The sequence below is a fragment of the Camelus ferus genome, chromosome 8 (genome assembly GCF_009834535.1).
Source record: "Camelus ferus isolate YT-003-E chromosome 8, BCGSAC_Cfer_1.0, whole genome shotgun sequence".
NCBI classification, from domain to species: domain Eukaryota; kingdom Metazoa; phylum Chordata; class Mammalia; order Artiodactyla; family Camelidae; genus Camelus; species Camelus ferus.
Window position 1 is genome coordinate 57,981,236 of NC_045703.1, and position 21,530 is coordinate 58,002,765.

The 21,530-nt window shown below is 32.8% G+C and overlaps 1 protein-coding gene across 5 annotated transcripts in view; it reads left to right on the top strand.

Moving 5' to 3' along the window:
• The window catches only part of STXBP5 (syntaxin binding protein 5), a 156,903-nt gene that overhangs the window by 33,051 nt on the left and 102,322 nt on the right, over positions 1-21,530 (top strand). For all 5 annotated transcript variants that reach the window (XM_014559948.2, XM_006185439.3, XM_032485110.1 and 2 more), the window contains exons 5-7: positions 16,417-16,551; positions 18,100-18,163; positions 21,015-21,098. In XM_014559948.2, coding sequence (XP_014415434.2) covers positions 16,417-16,551; positions 18,100-18,163; positions 21,015-21,098 — 283 coding nt within the window. The remainder of the gene's footprint in view (positions 1-16,416; positions 16,552-18,099; positions 18,164-21,014; positions 21,099-21,530) is intronic.

The window sequence follows — 21,530 nt, forward strand, 5'->3', positions numbered from 1 at the left end:
TTCATACAAAATAAATATGTATCTCAATTTCCATAGAATGATTTTGAATTGGGGGATAACATAAACTTATGAATGTCTTCCTTGGTTAGCAGTCAGCTTGTACTAATTGTCAAGTTTAGTTCTTTCCATATTTGGTTACTTACCTTAAGATGGGATTTTCTCTATCACTGAGAAACAATATACCCTAGTGGTTAAGAGTTCAGACTCTGGAGCCAAACTGTGTATACTGAATCTTAGTTCATAGCCCAGTCACTTATTAACTGTATCCGTTTTATTATCTGTAAAATGAACAGTTATTATCTTACAGAAACCCAAAGATGCATATTATAAAGCTAATAATGTTTATAAAGCACTTGGAAGAGTATGTGACACACAGAAATCACCTATATAGTTGTTTTTGTTGTTAAAAGTATTGAATTTACTTAAAGTAATAATTTTGTAACTTAAAATATCTGCATTAACTAAACCAGAGACTACATTTGTAGGCAGTCCTTACAGAAGCAACTAATTGAAAAAGGAAAATCATCAGAAACAATGATACTAACTTTATCCAATCTATTTAAATTATGAACAATTCTGAGCTTGCAGTTAACACTAAATACACCCCTCCCCTTCAACTTAAAATTATACATTTTGAGACTTCATATGTGCAGGTCATTTTTACGGAGTCCACTTCAAAGAGTTTTTATAGTCATGAGTCAGGGAATATATTGGTTTGCTAGGGCTACCATGACAAGTACCACAGACCAGGTGAGTTAAACCACAAAAATTTATTTCCTCTTTGTTCTGGATGCTGGAAGTCCAAGATCAAGATGTCAGTAAGTTTGGTTTCTTCTGAGGGCCTCTCTCTTCAGCTTGTAGATAGCCATCCTTTCCCTCGCTCTGTGTGTATCTGTGTCCTAATTTCCTCTTCTTAAAAGGACATCAGTTATTTGGGTTAGAGCCCACCAATATGACCATATTCTAACTAAATTACCTCTTTATAGATGCTGTCTCCAAATACAGTTACATTTTGAGATACTGGGATTAAGACTTCAACATATGAATGGGGTTGGGAACCAAGGGTGGGGGAGGAGACACAGTTCAGTCCTTAAAAGGGAACTAGTCTAAAAGCAACCAGGGTAACAATGCAAGACAGAATTTTTTTTTTTAATCACCAAACGAAGAAAAAGTAAAGAGACGTTGAAAGTTGAAGAAAAACATAACATTTTAAATGTCCTCCTTGAGTAGCATATAGCTTATTACACCAGTTGTCAGGTTCAGCTCCCATTTGGCATTCACCTGTCATACAATTTCTATCGTTAAGAACTAATTTGCCACTGGTAGTAGCTATAGCATCTAAATCCCCTGCACCCTGAAGGGAGTTAGTAGCAACAGTTTATCACAGTAGAGAACCTTAGAGGTGTGGCCTTTAATGCCACATCCCCTGTTAGGGTTTGACCTATGTATCCCAAAAAGATATGTTGAAGTCCTAACCCCCAGTACCTGAGAATATAATATTATTTGGAAATACAGTTTCCAAATGTAATCAAGTTAATATGAGGTTATTAATGTGGGCTTTAATCCGATATGACTGTGTCCTCATAAAAAGAGGAGAAGAAACACAGTCACACAGGGAAAATGCTGTGTGACAACAGAGGTAGAAATTGGGGTGGTGCATCTACAAGCCAAGAGATGTTATGGATAGCTAGCAGTACCAGCAGCTAGGAGACAGGCTTGGAATCCTTTCTCCCCTGGAGTCCTCACACAGAGCATGACCCTGCTGACACCTAGATTTCTGACGGCTAGCCTCTAGAACCGTGAGAGAATAAATTTCTGTTGTTTTAAACTACCTAGATTGTGGTAATTTGTTATGGTAGCCCCAGGAAACCAACTATAGATCCCCTTGTTCCTCTTGCTTGGTATTAGTGAACCTCATTATTACACACTGTTGAGTTTACACATGTAAAGGAGAGGTTCTTTGGCTTTAGTGGAAACTATGAATTTGACAAGTGAAATTCTATCTGGTAGTGGCCTTACCAGAGTATGTTTCATTTAGCTTCTGTGTTTTGGTTTTTTTCTTTAAAGGAAGTTTACTTGAGAGGAAATCATGGGCTTATAAGCAACTACAACAGTCTGCTAGTCTCTTTTCATCACTTGAGTTAACATGACCAGTATTCTCAACTATGTTAAATTTTTACATAATAGTTTTTAAATAACAATATATGAAACATTTTAAGACTGAAGACAATTATATATCTGGGCTTTCCTGTTTAGGACTTACTGTTACTTAATAATTATATATCTTAATTGTATAATTTTTATATTGTTTATAAAACGCTTTTATATAAGTGTTATTTATTCTCAAAGAAGAAAAAATTCCCTAAATGAAAGCTCAGAGCATAGAATTTTTTCCCATACATATATTAAGACACATAAATAGCTGAGTCTATATTGAAACTGATATATTTCTTTTAAAGGTATGTTTTTCTTTATTCTAACACTCTGATTTACAGTCTATTCCTAACACTGATTTACAGTTTATTTATACTCTGATTTAAAGCTTTTTCTTTTGATGATATATCTATCTACTGGTTTAAAGAATAAACATGCATGCATTCTAAACTAATGGTTGGGAAAATACAGTATTATATGGTATACATTAATAATCAAAATTTCATCCTAACAATTATCAATGGAGCACCAATGTCCAAAGTCCTTTAAAGAAGAAAAAATTAATAAATGGAGTAATCCATGCAGATACCAACACAGCAGTTGGGAGAGTTGGTGCCTATAAGATATTTCAAGAACTGACTGCTGCCATAGTATCTTATTTTCTTCATAGTATAAGTAAAGTAATGTAGAAACAAAAACTAGTTTGTCCCCTTATATTCTTATTATATTACCTAAATATTGTGCTTTGCATATTTATGAGGCTTATCATTTGCTTAGTCTGCACATGAACAGAGCATAGCTGTAAAAGAGTACTTGGCTAGATACCAGCCCTCAAAAAGTCTATACAGGTAGTCCAAAAATTTTGAATTAATTCATTGCACATACTTAACAAGAAAAAAAAATAATATTGAAGCAGATTATAGACCTATAATTACTTTTTGTGGTAATTGCATCATATTGGCAAAATATTTTTCTTTGAAAGCAGCTTAATGAAAAGTATACAAGCATTAGAAATGAGGATGATTTGGTGGGAGGAAATTCAGGACTAGAAAAAAGGAGTGGAATGATATCCAGGTCTGTTAGGAAAACAGGCAGAGGAACCTATTACTCTGGACCTAATTCTAATCCATAAAGAGAATTACTTGGTGATACGGAAATGATGAGTCACCTTTGGAATTCTAAGTGTAGAGAACCACATACTGAGACAAAATTCAAAATGGAAAAAAATATTCTCAGTGTTTAGAGAAAAGAGTCGTGATTTGATGACCTTGAGACTGTAAAACTCAGGAAATGTTGGGTAACTTCCTAGAATAAATTTATAACTAAGAAATTCTGACAAGGCAGTCCAGAGAAACATTCAGAGAGATTGGTCTGGTTGCACAGGGCTTTATAATGTACTCAGGTATAAAAAGATATGGATGATAAACAACAGGGTCCTACTGTATAGCACAGGGAACTATATTCAGTATCTTGTAATAACCTATAATGAAAAAGAATATATGTATAAAAATATATAACTGAATCACTAAGCTGTACACCAGAAACTAACATTGTTTAAAAAAAAAAAAGTATGGAAGGAGGGGAGACCTGTAACAAATACCTTAAAATGTGGAAATTACTTTGGAATCAGGCAGTGGGTAGAGGTTAGAAGAGTTGTGAGGAACGTGATAGAAAACCCTGAACTGCTTTGACAGGCTGTTTATAGGACTCTGGACTTGGAGACTGCTGCCAGTGAGAGCTCAGAAGGAAGAGAGAAACACGTTTTTGGAAACTGGAGGAAAAGTTTCCTTGTTATATGTTGGCAGAAAGCTTAAGAGAAGTGTCTCCTGCACAGTATATGAGTGTTAACTTGTATTTAGCTGAGGGTTGGAGGTGGTCTGACTTTGAAGGAAGAATTATTAAAGGAACCAGGACTTGATGATTTGTTAAATTCTTACCCTGATCCAGATGGCAAAAGAGAGATTGCTTCTGCAAATGTGGCATAGGGAAGGACATGAGGATGTGACTTAACAACTTTTCACTAAGAATCTCCTGAAGTCCGAAAGGTCAGAGTACTTGATCACACAAGGGGCCTCTTTTAAGAGACTGAGGGTATGCCCTTAGGCATCTTCTCAACTAAACTAAATAGCCTGTGGGAAATTTGAGTATCATGTCTCAGCAGAAGCCCAGATAAAGTGTTATCTCCAAAAGATTTGTGGGTGTGACTTTTTCTAATGGAGTAAAGCTCAGTGAAATTTATTGAAGACCCACATGTTTCTTGAGAAAATTGTATAGCAGAAACATTGCCAGCTGGGACCATAGAGACAGCACAAAATGAAAAGAGGCTGCAGCCAGAAGCAGGCTGATTAAAGTACTCAGCTGCAGACAGGTGCTACCTTTCATGAAAAAGAAAGGATAATCAAGAGAATAGAACTGAGAGTCACAGAGGATTATTCCTGAGCCTTGAAATGTAATTAAGAGAAATCCAACATTTGCCCAACTAAATTTCAAAACTGTTATGGACCAGTGACTCCTTTTTACCTTTCACTTCAAACCATTTCAAACAGGAATTTCTACAGGTGTTATCCTATGCCATTAAATGCTGGGAGTGTTGAGGGCAGATAATCTGTCTCTTTAGTTTCATAGGTCCACAGATGGAGTGGAATTGTCTCTAAAATCCATACTGAATGGTTACACTCAGGACCCTCATCTGCAACAAATTTAGATGATGAGATCCGGGGGTTTTGAGCTAAGATTTTGGACTTGAGTTGATGTTGTAATGGGTTGAGACTTTGTGTATGTTGAGATGGCTGAATGTATTTTGCATTTTGGAGGGATGTGAATCTTTGGAGGGTGAAGGGCAGATTATTAGAGGCAGAATTCTAAAACAGTCCCCAAGATTTCCAGCCCTGGTAGACTGACACACATCTTCTCCTAATTATTCAATTCTAATCAAAGGCTGCTGTGAAGGGATTTTGCAGATGTAATTGAGATCCCAAGGCAGTTGACCTTCACAATAGGGAGTTTATCTGATTGTTTTTAGGCTTGGATTACCTGATTTAAAATGGTAGCAAGTAAGTGGAATTATCCTGGCTGATTGGATAACTGGAACTCAATTCAATTTAAGCGTCTCCCAAAGTATATGGGTAACTTGAGGAAGACATGGGCACTCTAACAAACATCTGACTAATGTTAGGAAGGAGTGGACTGAGGGATGGATGGTATGGATGGTAGGTAGATAAACAACCAGTGCCCACTGTTGTTTTCACTGCCTTCAAAGTGAAGTTGAAATGTTTAAATAGTTAGCATTCTTTAAAAGGTCTTGCATGATCTATGACTCAACTTTTTAGTCCCCATATTTTCATTTCACTATATTCTCTCTCTCTCTGCATTATAATACAGCAACCCTGAATTTTTAGTTCTTTAATGAGCTATCCTCTCTCCTACCTGTTTATGTGAGTTGATCTCCCTGCTCAAAAGATGCTTATGATTTTCTTTTTCCATGGCTACCACTTGTTCATCTTTAAAATCTTGTCATTTCCTTTTATACGTATTTCTGAATTCCCAAGTCTGGGTTTTATATTATCCCATAATATGATGTTCTTCCCCTAAAATAGCACGCACCATGCTGATTCTTACTGCCTTGTTTTTCTTGATTGTCTTCTCAATTAGAATATCAGCTGTATATATTTTCTTTTTTGTATTTCCAGCAGCAGTCTCTATGCCTGACATTCAGAAAAGACTCAGAAATGTTTGACTGATTGGTTACCTCACTGTCTTTGCAGAAATAGTGGGAAATCTCTTTTCTCTAGAAGGCATGGCTCTCCACAGACTGTGTTAATTAACTGGGACACAGGTTCTAAGAGGGAAAGTCTTCAAACAGAAAAAAACAAGAGCAATTGCTCGAGGCTAACTCTATATATAATCTTTATTCCTCCTACTAATCCAAAACTAGCTAGGTTGTTTGATTATCCTTGGAGTGCTATTTGGTCCTTGGCCCATAGCAAAGCTTTTAAATGTTTTCTTCTTTGTAAAAAGACTGAGATGGGAGAATAAAGAGATTTGAGCAGTGGATTTCTTTTTATTAAACCAGCATACCTGGGAGATACAGCAGACTTCTATCTGTAATAATTTGGCAGTGATTTTCAAAATACAGATGAAGATTTTATTTTTCATTTTCCTGCCTTCCTGTATTAGCAAGAATTTCCAGAGCAGTGTTCAGTGATGTTATTGGTAGCAAGTATCTTTTTCTTTGTAATAATTTTAAAATATTGCTTCTAGGGTTTTACTGTTAAGCATAATGTAGGATGTTGGTTTAAGATAGAATTTTTTTCCCTTAAGAATTGGTTGTTAATTATGGAAATTAAATTTTAATTGAATGCCTTTATAGCATCTTTTAAAATTAACATGTGATTTTTCACCTCCCTTTTCCCTATTGATTTAATTTTATGATGTTGATAGATTTCCTAACACTAGGCTTTCTTGTATGCCTGTGAAATTTTTTGAATAAGGTTGAAAATTCTCTTATGTTGTTAAATATGACTGGTAATCTATTCTTGAGGATTTTTACTTCTGTTCAAAAATGAGACTAGAATATAACTTTTTTCTTCCTTTTACTGTCATTTTTGGTATCAGGATAGTCTTCCTTCATGTAATGAATTGAGTAACCTTTCTGTCTGTCTGTCTTTCTCTTTCTTCCCTTCCTGTTCTAGGTCAGATAGAGAAATTAATAGAGGAATTATCTGTTTTCTGAATATTTTCAGAGTATATGTAAACTTTTTAGGACTAGAAATTTTTTGACATAATTCTTGAATATGTTCCGTTTTATCCATAGTATTGATCCTTTTTGTCTTTTTCTTAAATAAATTTTATGATTCAGAATATTATGAATTTCACTAAGATGAGAGGCTTATATCCCATTGCATTCCAGTGTATTTAAACTTATTTTTATATTCTCTATATTCCCTTTCTCACTTTATTTTATCCTACCATGTTTTTAGTGATTTATCAGAAGTTGGTCTGTTTCATTGTCTTCTAAATGGAGCCATACTCTTTTTTTAGTGATATCGAATTTATTAGTAGTGATTTTTATCTCTATCCTCTTTAACTTCTGAAAGTTAAAATTCATTTATTGTAATTTTCTTAAAAATAAAAATACTTTAGGGCAATGGGATGAATAAAAACAGAGACAGTGATAAGACAAAGGCAAAGGATGGAGATTTCAGCCTAAGAATTGTAGGGATTTTTTTTGGTGGCGAATACAATAGAAAACAGAACAATGGAGAGAGTAGTGGTCAAAGGCCTAAGTGAAGAAAATTTTGTGGAGCTAAAATATCTTTAGGCTGACTAATGCTCAGAGAACTCCTGACATAACTATTAGAATTGGAAATACCTTTATAAGCTATGTTCTGACATTATCAGCTGTGAAGGAACTAAAAATATGTAACACTTACCTGACTAACCACCTCTATACTCATACTTATTCTTTCAGACTTTGTTAGAAAGTTATAAAATGAAATGTGTCTTAGAAGCATAAGGGTAACTACTAGGATAGAAAATATATATTAAAACCATTAGAATTAGCAGGTACAAACTACTATATATACAAGGTCCTAAACAACAAGGTCCTACTGTATAACACAGGGGACTATATTCAATATCTGGTAATAATAACCTATAATGAAAACGAATAGGAAAAAGAATATATATATATGTCTAACTAAATCACTATGCTGTGCACCAGAAACTAACACAACATTGTAAATCAAATATATTCAAATTTTAAAAAAGGTAAAAAGGAAATGAAGAAAACAGACAGGGGTCAGGAAAAGGAAAAAATGTTATAAAGAAAAAGGATGGTTAAATAAGGTGAAAAAATTAGTTCAACCATATCAGTAATCAAAATCATTGGAAATATACTGAATTCACCTGCTGAAATTTTGAGATTTTTTTTTCAGATTGAATTAAAAAACAACAAAATACAGCTGTTAAACTGTTTATAAAAGATATACCTAAAGCATAATTACACAAAGTTTGAAAGTAAATGGAAGGAAAAAGGGGAAGAAAACACAGATCATACAACAAAAATTATAATATTCTTAAAAATAACATTAGCAAAATGTATAAGGTCGATGTGAAGAAAATATTAAAACTTTATTGAAGAAATAAGAAGAGACTTAAACAAATGGAGAGCTTCCTACATCCTTAACTTCAGTACAGTTTCAATCAAAATTTTAACAGCACTGTTCATTGGACTTAGTAAGCTGATCCTAAAATTCATATGGAAAAAAGAAAGGCTCAGAATAACCAATACAGTTTTGAAAAAGAAATATGAGATTATAGGACTTATTTCATTAAATATCAAAATGTTTATAAAGGTGTAGAAATTTAAATGGTACAGTAATTATAAGGGGAAGACAAATAAATGAAAACACAGTAAATGGACTCCAGAAATATATTTATGAAGAGAGAGAGACACACACACACACATTTCTTATATAAATGGGGGAAAATGGTCCCTACTTCATGACTGAAATAAATTGCAAACCAGTTAAAGACTTAAATGTGAAATGACCATAGAAATATTAAAACTTGAAAGAAAGTAATACAAGGAATGTCTGTAAGACCTGGGCAAGGTATGCTTAAATAGCATACACAAAAAAACACAAGCTAAAAAGGAAAGGGTTAAAAATTCTGTACAACACACCACAGAATTAAAAGACAAAACTCCATCCATCAGGTGCTGATAGAAAAGAACACAAAATTCAGAATAATTTGTACAATATTCTTCTTTTTAAAAACAATGACTCCCTCCCCACTCATTATTTATGTCATCTTATATGTGTATTTTATGAACATGAAGAAACAATATGGAAGAATATGTTGTTCTAGGCTGTTAACATGACTTATGGAGAGAGTAAATTTTAGAAGAGACAAACATAGTAAAAACTAATTTTAAAAAGTTATTTGAGATAGTACGTTTGCATAAATGTGCAAATAGGGTCATATTTGTGTATGTGTGTTTGTGTGTGTGCATGTGTGTGTAAAGAGAGAACGAGAGGAAAATATTTCTTTAATAATAAAAAAGACACAAGCCATAAACTGAAAGATATTTGGAGTATATCTACCCAAACAGTAAAGGACAATCTAATATAGAAAAGGGGATAAAAAAGAAGTGTAGGTAGCAGTTACTAATGAGTACCAGGTTGCTTTTTTTTAATCATAGCATTTGTTATATAAAAACACTCTGGCATCTTCATTCCTCAAGATAATTAAAAACAAAACTTTAAGAAATCACCCATACAACAGGAAAAGTTTTTTTCAGATGTTATTCATTATTCCTGTAATTGACATATACTGTTTCCCTATTTGATATTCACTGTTTTGCTTACTGATAATTCAGTTTTTTGGTAGTCATTGATGGTGTTTAAGGTCACATTTCACAAGAACAGTTAATACCATGATTTTTTTTTTGGACATTTTTCCACAAGTTCTTGACTGATTTAGAAAAATTAACTTGTAATTGATAAAGAATATAGTAAATCAATACAAATGTACAATGACCTTCGAAGATCTCTGAAGCTTATTTTTCAGAACACTTACTACATTGTGCTGCTGTGTTATAGATATGATGAAGATTTTTCTAAAGTAGCTGTGACAGTTTATCAGAAAAGATATATGGGACTACAAATAAAAAGGAAATCCTTTGAACTGATTCATAAATTGCTTTCAGCTGACTCTTCTGTTTTTAATACATTTCCCTGTTTATTAATGCAAACTTAAATTTCTATCTAATAGCAGGACAGTATAAAGTACAATTAATTTAAGAAAAGTGTCAAATACTTGCTTCTTTTTAATTTTCTTTTGTATTAATTCATTTGATAAATATTAATATTCTGGTCATGCAAATACTGTGATAAATCCTGGGAAAGATGTGGAGGTTATAATTATCTAAGAGAGATGAAATGGCTAATTACAATGCAGTGCAAAACATAATATAATATAAATGTAATGAAATTTGTTATAAATTTTAAAGATTAACCAGAAAAAGGATATATCACCATGTTTTGGGAATTTTAGGTTAAAGCATTACTAAAGGAGCTCATATAAACATATTTGTAGGGTTAGTAGGAATTTCTTACAATGACAAAGGGGAAAGGGAATTTTCATTATGTTCAAGTATGCTAAGTCATAGAGCAATCTCACATGTTTAGGGAACTGTGTCTCGTTAGACATTGCTAGCTGTGTAGTACAGAGAGGATAATTTTGGAAAGATGGGCAAGGTCTACTTCCTGAAAGCCCTTTTATGCAATTATAAGAAAATTATATTCTCAACTTTTTTCCAACTTTAAATCATTGAATGAATAACATTGTCTGAACAAGATACATTATAAGTGGATATTTTGGGGTCCCCATATACTATCATATAGGTAAGTTGCAGATTAGGTGCATTTCTTTGTTATATTAGTCAAGGTTCAACATAGGAACAGAAAGCACTGTAGGCATTTTAGCATAAAGGGATTTAATTCAAGGATAGAGCTGTTGATGAGTTTGTTTGGAAGCGTGTTGAGTTTTAGAACTTACTATTACTGCCTCCCACCATGTGGCTCTCAGGGGTAGGCTTAGGAATGCTGTGTCTGGTCCCCAAAACTCTTCTTACCACTTTCAGTGCCTCTTACCCTTCAGGTCTCCATGAACATTCTTATCAGCAGAAACAGCAACAGAAAGGTTTCTGCCTCACTTTTGCCTACAGATTTAAGCACATCCAGTCAGTTGAAACTTAATCTCATCTAGAACTCCAGCTGTAGTAGAGTCTGGTGTATGTAAGTTTAGCTTTCTAGCATCTGCAGTGCAGGAAGGCATATAGAAGGATATGGAAGAGGATGCCAAGTACCAGTTGACCAAATCCAGCACACTTTATATCTATAACCACTTTGCGCAGACACTGGTACCACAAAGTGTCACTAAATATTGCTTAAGAAGCATTATGGTAGAAAATAGGAAGTAATTAAGAGTCTTTCAAGATGGATAATGGTGTGTGTGATCTCCCTTGGCTTTGAAAAGATAACTCTTGGGGCAGCTTGGAATTGATTTAACAGTCAGTGATAATGGTTCAAATTAGACCCAGGCCATGAAGATAGAGAGGAAAGTAAGTCAAGAATATCTGTTTTGTTAATTAACATAATAAATCCTCACATTTTATATAGTTCATCTGTTCACTTAACAAATATTTATTGAATACTTATTATTTGCAAGATGGTGTGATATTTGCTGAGAATATAAAAGTGATAACTTATTTCCTGTCATACTGAGCTGACCTAATGATGATATAGGCATGTAGAAGAGCTTATTGGATCATATTTCTTTCTATGGATTAAACTGTAAAATTGTAATCATCTGTGTTTTATGCCCTTGTTTATGGATGATTAATTTCAGTATAGTAGCTGTGTATGTCTTTTGTTAAAGAAAATCGGTGATAGTAAATTTTCCAAATATGGTGCTTATTGACTACATAATTTTTGACAGGCTGATGGTAAGGACAAGTAGTGAATAGGATATATGTATCACTTCCTAGCACGTAACATGTTATACATTTTTTTAAGTCCCTCAAGGAAATAGAGAAATTACTGTGTTTCCAGTAACACTTTGTGTAGGGTAAGTCCAGTGTAGAGACTTGGAATGCAGCTCTATCTAGTGACACACTGAGAGAATTAACTTTATTATCTGTGTATTTCCAACATATTGGTTTCAGTCAGACTCCTTTTTTGGCTCAGCTTACCCATTTTAAAGTACCTTTTCAGTCTCAATTTAATATGCCATTCTTACAATATAACCTTATTAGTGTTTACTGCATTTTTAATGTTTCCATGTGAATCTCAACTATATTATAAATTTTTTGGTGTAACTTTATGCTTTAATTATATGTCAACACATAAACTTAAATTAACTTGGTCTCCTGGTATCAGTAAAACTGAAATCACTGTCATTTATTATGATCTGTATCACCTTAAAATAAAAGTTAATCTTTATAATAAAAGTACATGAAAAACAGTAGTCTTGAATTTGATTTTAATCTAAGGTAATATTTTAGCTTCACGATACATATACTGCTTGCATTACTAATTTCCCTAGGGTCTTTTTGATACTAAATCTATAAGAATTTGTTTTCGAATATGTTTTTATAGCTTTTCTTCATTTTCAACTAAGAATTTTAGCTGAGTGGATATTATGTGATCAGTTATCTATTGCTACTTATCAAAAAATCCCCAAATTTAGGAGGCTAAAATAACAGTTATTTTGTTTGCTCACAGTTCTGTGGATCAGCATCTTGGGTGGGTTCAGCAAGAGTGGTCTTCCCCTGTAGTCACTTAAGGACCACACTCATTTTGTTGCTCAGCTGGGTTGGATGATCAAGCTTGCCTTACATGTCTGGTGATTGGCGCTGGGTTTGTGCTGGGCCAGTGTCTCCAAAAGGTTATTCTAGGCTTTACCATGTGGCAGGTGGGTTCCAAAAGTCTCAGTGTGTAAGTACTTTTCAAATCTCTGCTTGTGGCACAACTTCTTAAGTTCCATTGCCCAGTGTAAGTCTGATGGTCAATTCTAGAGTCAATATTAGGGGAGACTACACAAGCAAGAGGATACAGGGAGGGAGATGACATATATTGAGGCCATCACTGTAATAATTTGCCTCATGTGATATTTAGTTCATTGTTGAAACTTTCTATTTATTTTCAGTAATTTTTACATCTGTTGACCTGAACTCTTTTTAAGTTTGAAATGACTATTCAGTGCCATAATGAAGGTAGTAATGGAACAGAGTAATTTTTAAATGTGGTAGTACATTATACAAATACACTCATACAATTTGTATTTTTTTAGGAATATGTGAGACTCTTGAGAATTTGAGATATGCAGATACGACCATATATAAGATAGATAAACAAGTTTATACTGTATAGCACAGGGAACTATGTTTAATATTTTATAGTAACCTATAGTGAAAAAGAATGTCAAAAGGAACATATGTATACATCTATGTATGGCTGAAACATTATGCTGTACACCAGAAATTGACACAGCATTGTAAAATGACCATACTTCCATTAAAAAAAAGAAAGGAAAAGAATGTATGAGACTCATTCTAGGGACCACATTTAAGTCTTGGTGCCAGATAATTAAGGAACATTTTAAGTTCTTTTTTTAAATGTTAAACATTAAATAGTTCTCATTTCTGAAAAATGTAAAGATGCTTAAAATTTCCCAGCAATATAAGCTGGTTTTATAGTTAACTGGGGGAAAAAAATCTTACGATATAGCTGATGTAGAAAAAGTGAATCTAGGGGAAAGTTCTAGAGTTTTTTCTGAACAGTAAAGAATTTATTCTTCATTCTTTAAATATTTGAGAACCAGCTACAGTATGATGTTGCTCTGCTAGGAACAGAAAATATTGTATGATATATCCAAAATCTCTGCCCTTAAGGAGATAAGATAAACTTTATAAGCATGTTATTTAAATAATTTTGTTAATCTTAAAATCAAAGATAGGTCATATAATTGTATTAAGCAAGCCAGTAGCTACTGCTTTTGAAGAGTGAAGAAGAATGGAGAATTGCAAAATAGTAGAACAGATCAAGAAGTTGGGTATTTCTGATTTTTGTAATCAAACTGTCATTATTTTTGTCTTAGTTTGAAATTATTTTTGAATTTTCAAAATATTTAAGCTATAGTCATGTTTTAGTTTAAGGCACATTTCAAATGAAAAGTTGTTTTTAGGATATTTATGGCATTGTTCATTTTATATCAGGCATGCTATTGTACTTTTATTTTCTTCATGTTGTTAAAATTTGCCTATAACTTCTAATTGGTAGAATGTCACTTAGTTTTAATAATTAGCTCACATTTATAGAACACTTCTCTGTGTCAGGCCCCATTTTAAGCATCTATCATGCTTTGTCTTATATAATCCTCTGGTGAACACAGGTAGATGTGCTTTACTGCTTAGAAACTGAGGCCCTGAGAGATTGAATAGTTTACAGGAGGTCACATGCTAGTGAGTGGCAGAGCTGGAAATTAAATCCTGGCAGTTTAACTCCAGAGCTTGTGCCTATGTATTAATCAGAGTCACGAATCTTGTTTCATAATTCCTCAAGTCACATATCTCTGAAAACAAAAAATTTTAAAATAGCTTGATTTAGATATAATTGACATACAATAAACTGCACATATTTAAAGTGTGCAGTTTGATAAGTTTTGACACATATATGTATACACTCATGAAACTGTCACCACCATCAAGATAATGAACCTACCCATCACCCCAAAATGTTCCCTTGTGGTAGTCCCTTCCTTCTTCTGTTGCTAGTCCCTACCCCCCTAATTCCAGGCAACCATTGATTTGCTTTCTGTTACAGTAAATTTTAGTTTGCACTTTCTTTTGCATATAAATTGTGTCTAAATGGAACCATACAGTATGTCTTTTTTGTCTGGCTTTCACTTATCTAAAGATTTTGAGATTCATTGATGTTGCACATATAACTAGTTTACTCCCACTTACTACTAAATAGTATTCTAAGTATATAACACAGTTTACTCATCTGTTTACCAAATGAAGGACATTTGGATTATTTCTAGTTTGTGGCTTTTGGAAAGCTGCTGTGGACGTTTGGGTACAGGTCTTGTATAGGCAAATGTTTTTCTTTCTCTTGGAAAGAATGGGATGGGTGGATCATATGGCAGGTGTATGTTTAACTTTTTAAGAAACCACCAGTGACTAGAGTTAATAATACTGTATTGTATATTTGAAATTTGCTAAGAGAGCAGGTCTTAAATGTTCTGTTCACAAGAAGAAAAAAATTCATTGTGGTGATCATGTCACAATATATAAATATATTGAATTATTATGCTGTACACCTGAAACTAACATTATATGACAATTTTATCTGAAGTGAAAAAAGAGACTGCCAAAAATTATACCTCAGAAATAGTGTGTTTATGAGATGCTACCCCCATATTAGGTTATACACAAAATATTCATTATGTGCCTTTCTAAAATCTGGAAAATTCTAAATTCTGAAACCTATATGACTGTGAAATTTATTGTTGTTGTGAAGTGATAAAGTACTGTAAAATGTTTTTTGATTCAGTAGACATTTCCTTGCTTTGTTAAATTTACATAAATCCTTTGGAAAAATGATACTCTATCATATAAAACACTGAACAGAAAATATAGATGATGAACCTTAAGTAATTACCTAAATGAACATTACCTCTAGGAAATAGTGAGACCATGATTTACATGTATATATTTGATGTGTTTTCGTGTTGAAAATTCTCTGTGATGAAATTTGTTAATGGGAATAGCAAATGTTCTGTATTCTGTATCTTTCCTAGCAGTTATTATTACTGTTGTGTATTAATTAAAATTTTAAATAGTGTATTTTGAGAGACACAATAGGTAGTCTCAAAAAATAAGCATTACATGGTTTCATAGCATACTATCTTTTTTTTTTAACTAAAGATAACTTCTACAAAAAGCACAAGATAGTTTTCATTCTTTACCTTGTAATCAAGTAAGCTTATGCAGAAAATGTTTGGAATTGTTGGACTGATAATAAAGTTTAATACATGCATGTAAATTATTAAATGAAGACCTCTTATATCATCAGGACATAAAATAAGATAGGTTGAGTATATACCCATGTCACTGTCCAAGCCTGAGTATCTGGGATCTTTGCCCTTCCAGAGACTTCCAGGTTAGTGTAAATAGAGACACAAAAGTATTGGGGTATAAATTTGACTGAAGATGACATTTTAACTGAGTCTTGAACAGAAGAAAAATATGAGCAAAAGGAACATTTTGCCTGGAAGAAATAGGAAGTACAGGTACTGAGAGGGATTAGTGTGTTAACCAACTCCTGAGAAATTCAGTAGTACCTATGGGTGATGTGAGTATTAGACCCAGTTTGTGGCTTCAAGGTTAAATTTGTGGTGTGTCCAAAAGAACACAGGTAGTGGATGACATAGCCAGACTTGAAACACATACTGACTTTAAAACTCATCTTCTTTCTGTCAAGCCATGCTGTCTATTTACTATAAGGACTTCTACATTTGACATTTAGGTTGAATTAGCATAGTTGAATATTAATTACAGTGAGTTGATAAATCTGATGGTTATCTTTTTTGCTCTTCCTAAACTGTAGATGTCATTATCAACCCTCTAATACAGTTAATAAAATTTACCAGATATTTCCCTGATTTCCTTCTTGAATATATTTTCTCTTGCAGGGTTACATTTTGCCATCTGCCTTTTCAGAGTAAATGGCTCTATGTGGGCACTGAACGAGGTAATATACACATTGTGAATGTGGAGTCCTTCACACTCTCAGGCTACGTCATTATGTGGAATAAAGCCATTGAACTGTGAGTTTGAGCAAATATTCCATATCTGAAAGTATCAGTACCATATATGATAATAATACTGTGTCATAGCTAATTAATAAATATAGAATTAAATGTGTCAGACATTTTTGATATTAAATACAGATTTATTAGACTTTTATAAATATTGCCCTGTTGGCAGTTTGTAAAATTAAATGCTTTATATATGTATATCTATATAGATATATACACGTGTAAATGTGTTCACATATGTATAAACTATAGCACAAGTTTAATAAAACAATTATTCTTATTGGGTGAAAAACATTCCAATTTTCTTGTGTTCTTTTATTTGCTAATTCTTCTTTCAAATGTTTAGTCATGCCTCACAAAATTGATTTCATGACCCACTAAATGGGTTGCCACCAATGTATGGAAAACACTGATCTAAACCACTACTTGTTTTAATAATCACCAAATACAGTGTAAATGTTTGCAATGTACATTGCAGAATTAATTTGGTAGTTCATTTTCCTTAATTTTGATATAGTGGTGATTGCTTTTATTTAGCAGTAATGACAACAAAAACTGGGTTGTACTGTATACAAGGTCCTGAGGATCTTTACTGCTAACTTTACCCTGCCTTGAATCTTCTCTTTCTCTTAAATTTTTTCTTATATTATTTAGACATAAGAATCAGATTTTAAGGATATTGGCAAGATTCATTTTTAACATTTCTTTTTGGTTTTAAATAAATAACTCTGTACTGTTGCATTCCACAGAATTTGGCATAAGGATAAATTTGTGGCATATCTCCTAAGTGATACGTTGTTGCAGCTGTAATGATGTATGAAGCCTCGTTTTCCTTCCTTTGGCAGGGACGTTGTTATCATATCTCAGTTCCTTGGTACAAGATATGGGTTTTTGAGGTCTGTTCTTTTGAGTTTATCACAACATGTAGTGGGTAGGCCTTGTGTAGGTGCTTTTGTGGTTTCACAAGTGGCTCTCATGCAGTGGACTGGTCTCTCAACCCTCAGAGTTTATGAATAGGGAGGTGCTTATTTCTACTCTGGAGGCATCAGTTCAGCTACATTTTTATCTGTATGACTTCTTTTTCTCCAGTAAGTATTAGTGGCATTACTTTTGTTGATTTTTTTAAAAAACATAATGGAAGTTTTCCTATTCTTGGTGTGAACTGTAGACCTGCTAAGATACCCCAATCAGAGGCCAGAACTGGGTAAAATAAGATAATGATATTTTAGAAGTTGCTTTATTTTAAAATATTAACTTTGAGAATTCTACTTTGAAATAAATTTTCTATGCTAAAATACTAAATTGAAGATTCTCTCCTACACAGAAAGTGTACATAATTGTAAATTTTGCTGGCTTGTATCAGTGTAAAATTCAGCACCTTACCTGATTCCTATTTTGATCCATAGTAAGAACTATACATCTGTTTTGATTACTTACTGAAATGTTTTCAGCCTTTGTAAATACATCTTTATTTTCCATTCATTATTTTTATTGTAATGAATATGTAGTTATGTTGAAATTTTTAATTGTGAAAAAAAAAATCTTCACTTTTTTTAGGTCATCTAAATCTCACCCAGGACCTGTTGTCCATATAAGTGATAATCCAATGGATGAAGGAAAGGTAGATTTTTTAAATTATTTATTTATTTCTTACTTACTTACTTACATGCCTGAAAATTTGGTATTTTTTAAGTATGAAAACTATTCTGGAACCACACTTACTCTGCAGTGTTGAGATTGCTCACAAAGGTTGTATATCATATACTTAATGACTTATTTATGCATTATGAAGTCCAAGTGAAAGAATTAGAATCATTTACATTTACATTTACATTTACATTTCTTCCAGGCAAAATGTTCCTTTTGCTCATGTTTTTCTTCTGCTCAAGACTCAGTTAAAACCCTAAAACAAATAAAATGTAATAACTACAATGAAAGGTTATAAGTTACTTTTGGCTTATTCAGAATAACTTCCCTGATTTTCTGATAATTCTGACAAAAACCATTTTCTTTTGGTTTTAAATTTTTTTTACACTAGTTATACAATTTTTGTAGCACTTATCACATACCCCTTATGTTAGGTTGTCTCTGTGTCTCATCTTCCCTTAATTTTTCTTCATAAATAGCTCAGATTAATAGAGATTTTTTTTTAAATACTAAATTTTTTATACTCTGAAACCCATTTCATGCAGTCATTATCTAGCTATTGTTAATTTAAGTTCATTAATACATTAAAAAATAATAAAATTTTTTTCCATGAATTTCTATTTCCTAATTCAAACCAATCTCTCAGTAGTTCTATTTAATGATCTTTTTCTACTTATATAATTTAATTATATTAGCCTACATAAATAACAGGAAGTTTATCACTATCAGAAATCAGTGAAATGAAACTTCTGGATTTCGTGAAGAAGTTTACCCAGGTATTTCCTTTCCTCAATCAGGGAGAGTGGTGGAGTCTATATGTTGTGTAACACTGTTCTCTTATTTGCCACTGAGAAAACAAATGGATAGTTGTACTGTTTGGAGTTAGCTTATAATCATACAGTTGTGTGTTTTGAGAGAAACTTTACATGAAACAAGTTTCCATATGCTGTATCTTCACTTATTTATTTTAAATAATTGTTTAAAGCCGGCCTTTGGGTGGGAGGCATCGTGGAAGGACTGAAAACTTTCCTTTCTTCTCCCTTGAATCAGTCACAAGTCATTTCAGTCTTTCACTGCAGTGTCTCTTTTCTATTTGATCTCATTATTACCACTGCAGTTCAAGGCATTCCAACCCATTCTTGAATCATTTCCAGATCAATCTTCCTAGAGTGCTGTTTTAATCTTAATTGTCTCCTGTTCAAATGCTTTCAGTGATTCTTCAGTATCTAACAAATAAAATAATGTTTCCTTAAAAAATAGTCCTCAATTTCGTTATCTTTAAGAACATCTTTACCTGAATGCTATGGTGAAGCAAATAGTTATTGTTACCCAAATATGAGCTGCTCTTTGCTGCCTCAATGCCTTTTTTATGTAAATCACTCTGTTTGGAATTCTTTCCCACTGTTTTCTTTCTGCTGATTCCTACCCACATCTTGAGGCTCAGATTAAATGTTTGTCCTTCGTGATACCTTTCCTGATAATCCTGACAGAAAATATTTTCTTTCACTTCTAAATTCATTAGCACCTTAGCTGGGCAAGTTCTGCAGTATTTACCCTGCATTGCCATGAAGTAGAAGTGTGTGTGCATCTCATCTCACCTGAACTTGAAAAACTCCTTGAGCACAGAAAGAATACTTTTTCAGGTTTATATTTCTCATAGCACTCAACATACAATATAATTAGTAACTCATCAATATATACTGGACTTATTGAATAAATTTACATCATCCTCATTTTTTGAGACTTGGCATTATATTATCCTCCTTAGTTCCCAAAGTTAATCTCATTCAGACTTTTTTTTAAATATTAGGGTGCTAGAATAGATTATATTATCTAACTTTTGATTTCTAATAGAAAAATCTATTTTAACTACATCAATGACTCCTATTTCCAAACATCTGTGTAACATTGTGTCACTAAAGAAAAATAATGGTTAAAAAAATGATAAGGCATTAAAAATTTTTAAATAAAAGCATACATTACATGATCAGGTTTGCATTTTAGAAGTACCTCCCTTGCTACAATATGGAATGGGTTAAATAAGTATCAAGCCTGGATTGTTAGGGTGACCAGAGCCCAGAAAAGAGACCTTTGTGTCTTGAACCAGGAGAGAGATATCGAAGGTAGAGGAAAGTAAATTTGAGAGATATTAGAATGTAGTTTTACAATTACTTGATGATTTTACCTGAGCAGGGAGAGACAATAGTTAAGGATGACTCCAAGGTTTTTGCCTGAATGATTTAATGAATATTAAGAAAAGGAGTGCTGAGAGAGACACCTGGAATAGGGAATACAAGAAAAGGAAAGTAGGGAAGAAAATAGTTCGCTTTTGGACACATTTACTTTGAGGTTCTTGTGGAATAAATAAGTGAAGAGGTGGCCAATGGAATTATAAGTCTGAATCTCATGAAAGGGATCTAGGCTAGATATAATTTGGAACTAATCAATATATAGATGAGTAAATAAGATTGCCTGATAATGTGTTAAAATAGAAAAGTTTATAAACTTTAAAAAATATACAAATGTTAATTTTTATTAGTAACATATTAATGAAAACATATACTCAGGACTTCAAAATGGTACTGTTATCATTTTCAGTAATCAGTTGTATGATATATGTTGACTCCCTAATCATCAAAGGCATATAAATACGCACTGCAGTCTCATTTGTCATCCATGTGATAAGTAATTAGTAATGCAGGTGTTTAATTGTAATTTCATACTTGAAGCATATGAATGATAATAGTTATCTTCATTGTCAGCAAATAAAAGTTTCAAATGATTAATATGATTCCTAGATAATGTGGCATTTTCTTTTGTTACAGCTTTTGATTGGCTTTGAGTCTGGAACAGTGGTGTTATGGGACCTCAAATCAAAGAAAGCCGACTACAGATACACATACGATGAGGTAATTATTTTTGCTGATCAAAAACTCTGGTCATCTCTCCACTTTAGAGTGGCTTCTCTAAGAACTTAATTGGTGATTTCAGTTTAGGCAACCTTTGTAATTGCAGTAACACGCAAATGTATATATATATACATATATATATGCACATAGCTCAAAAGGTACAAAAAGAAAAATCTCTCCAACTCCTGTCATTTGGCCATCCAATTCCCTTCCCTCAGGTACTAGTATTAGTTTCTTATGTATTTTCCAAAGGTATTTTCTGCATTTACCAGCAAATTAATAAGTGTATGCTATTTTTTATTTTATACAAGTGTTCTGATTTACAACCAAATTAATAAATGTACACTCTTTTTTATTTTATGTAAATGATAGTATACTATAAATATTTATAGTTTGCTTGCTTGAAGATCCAAATAAAGATTGTGATTGATC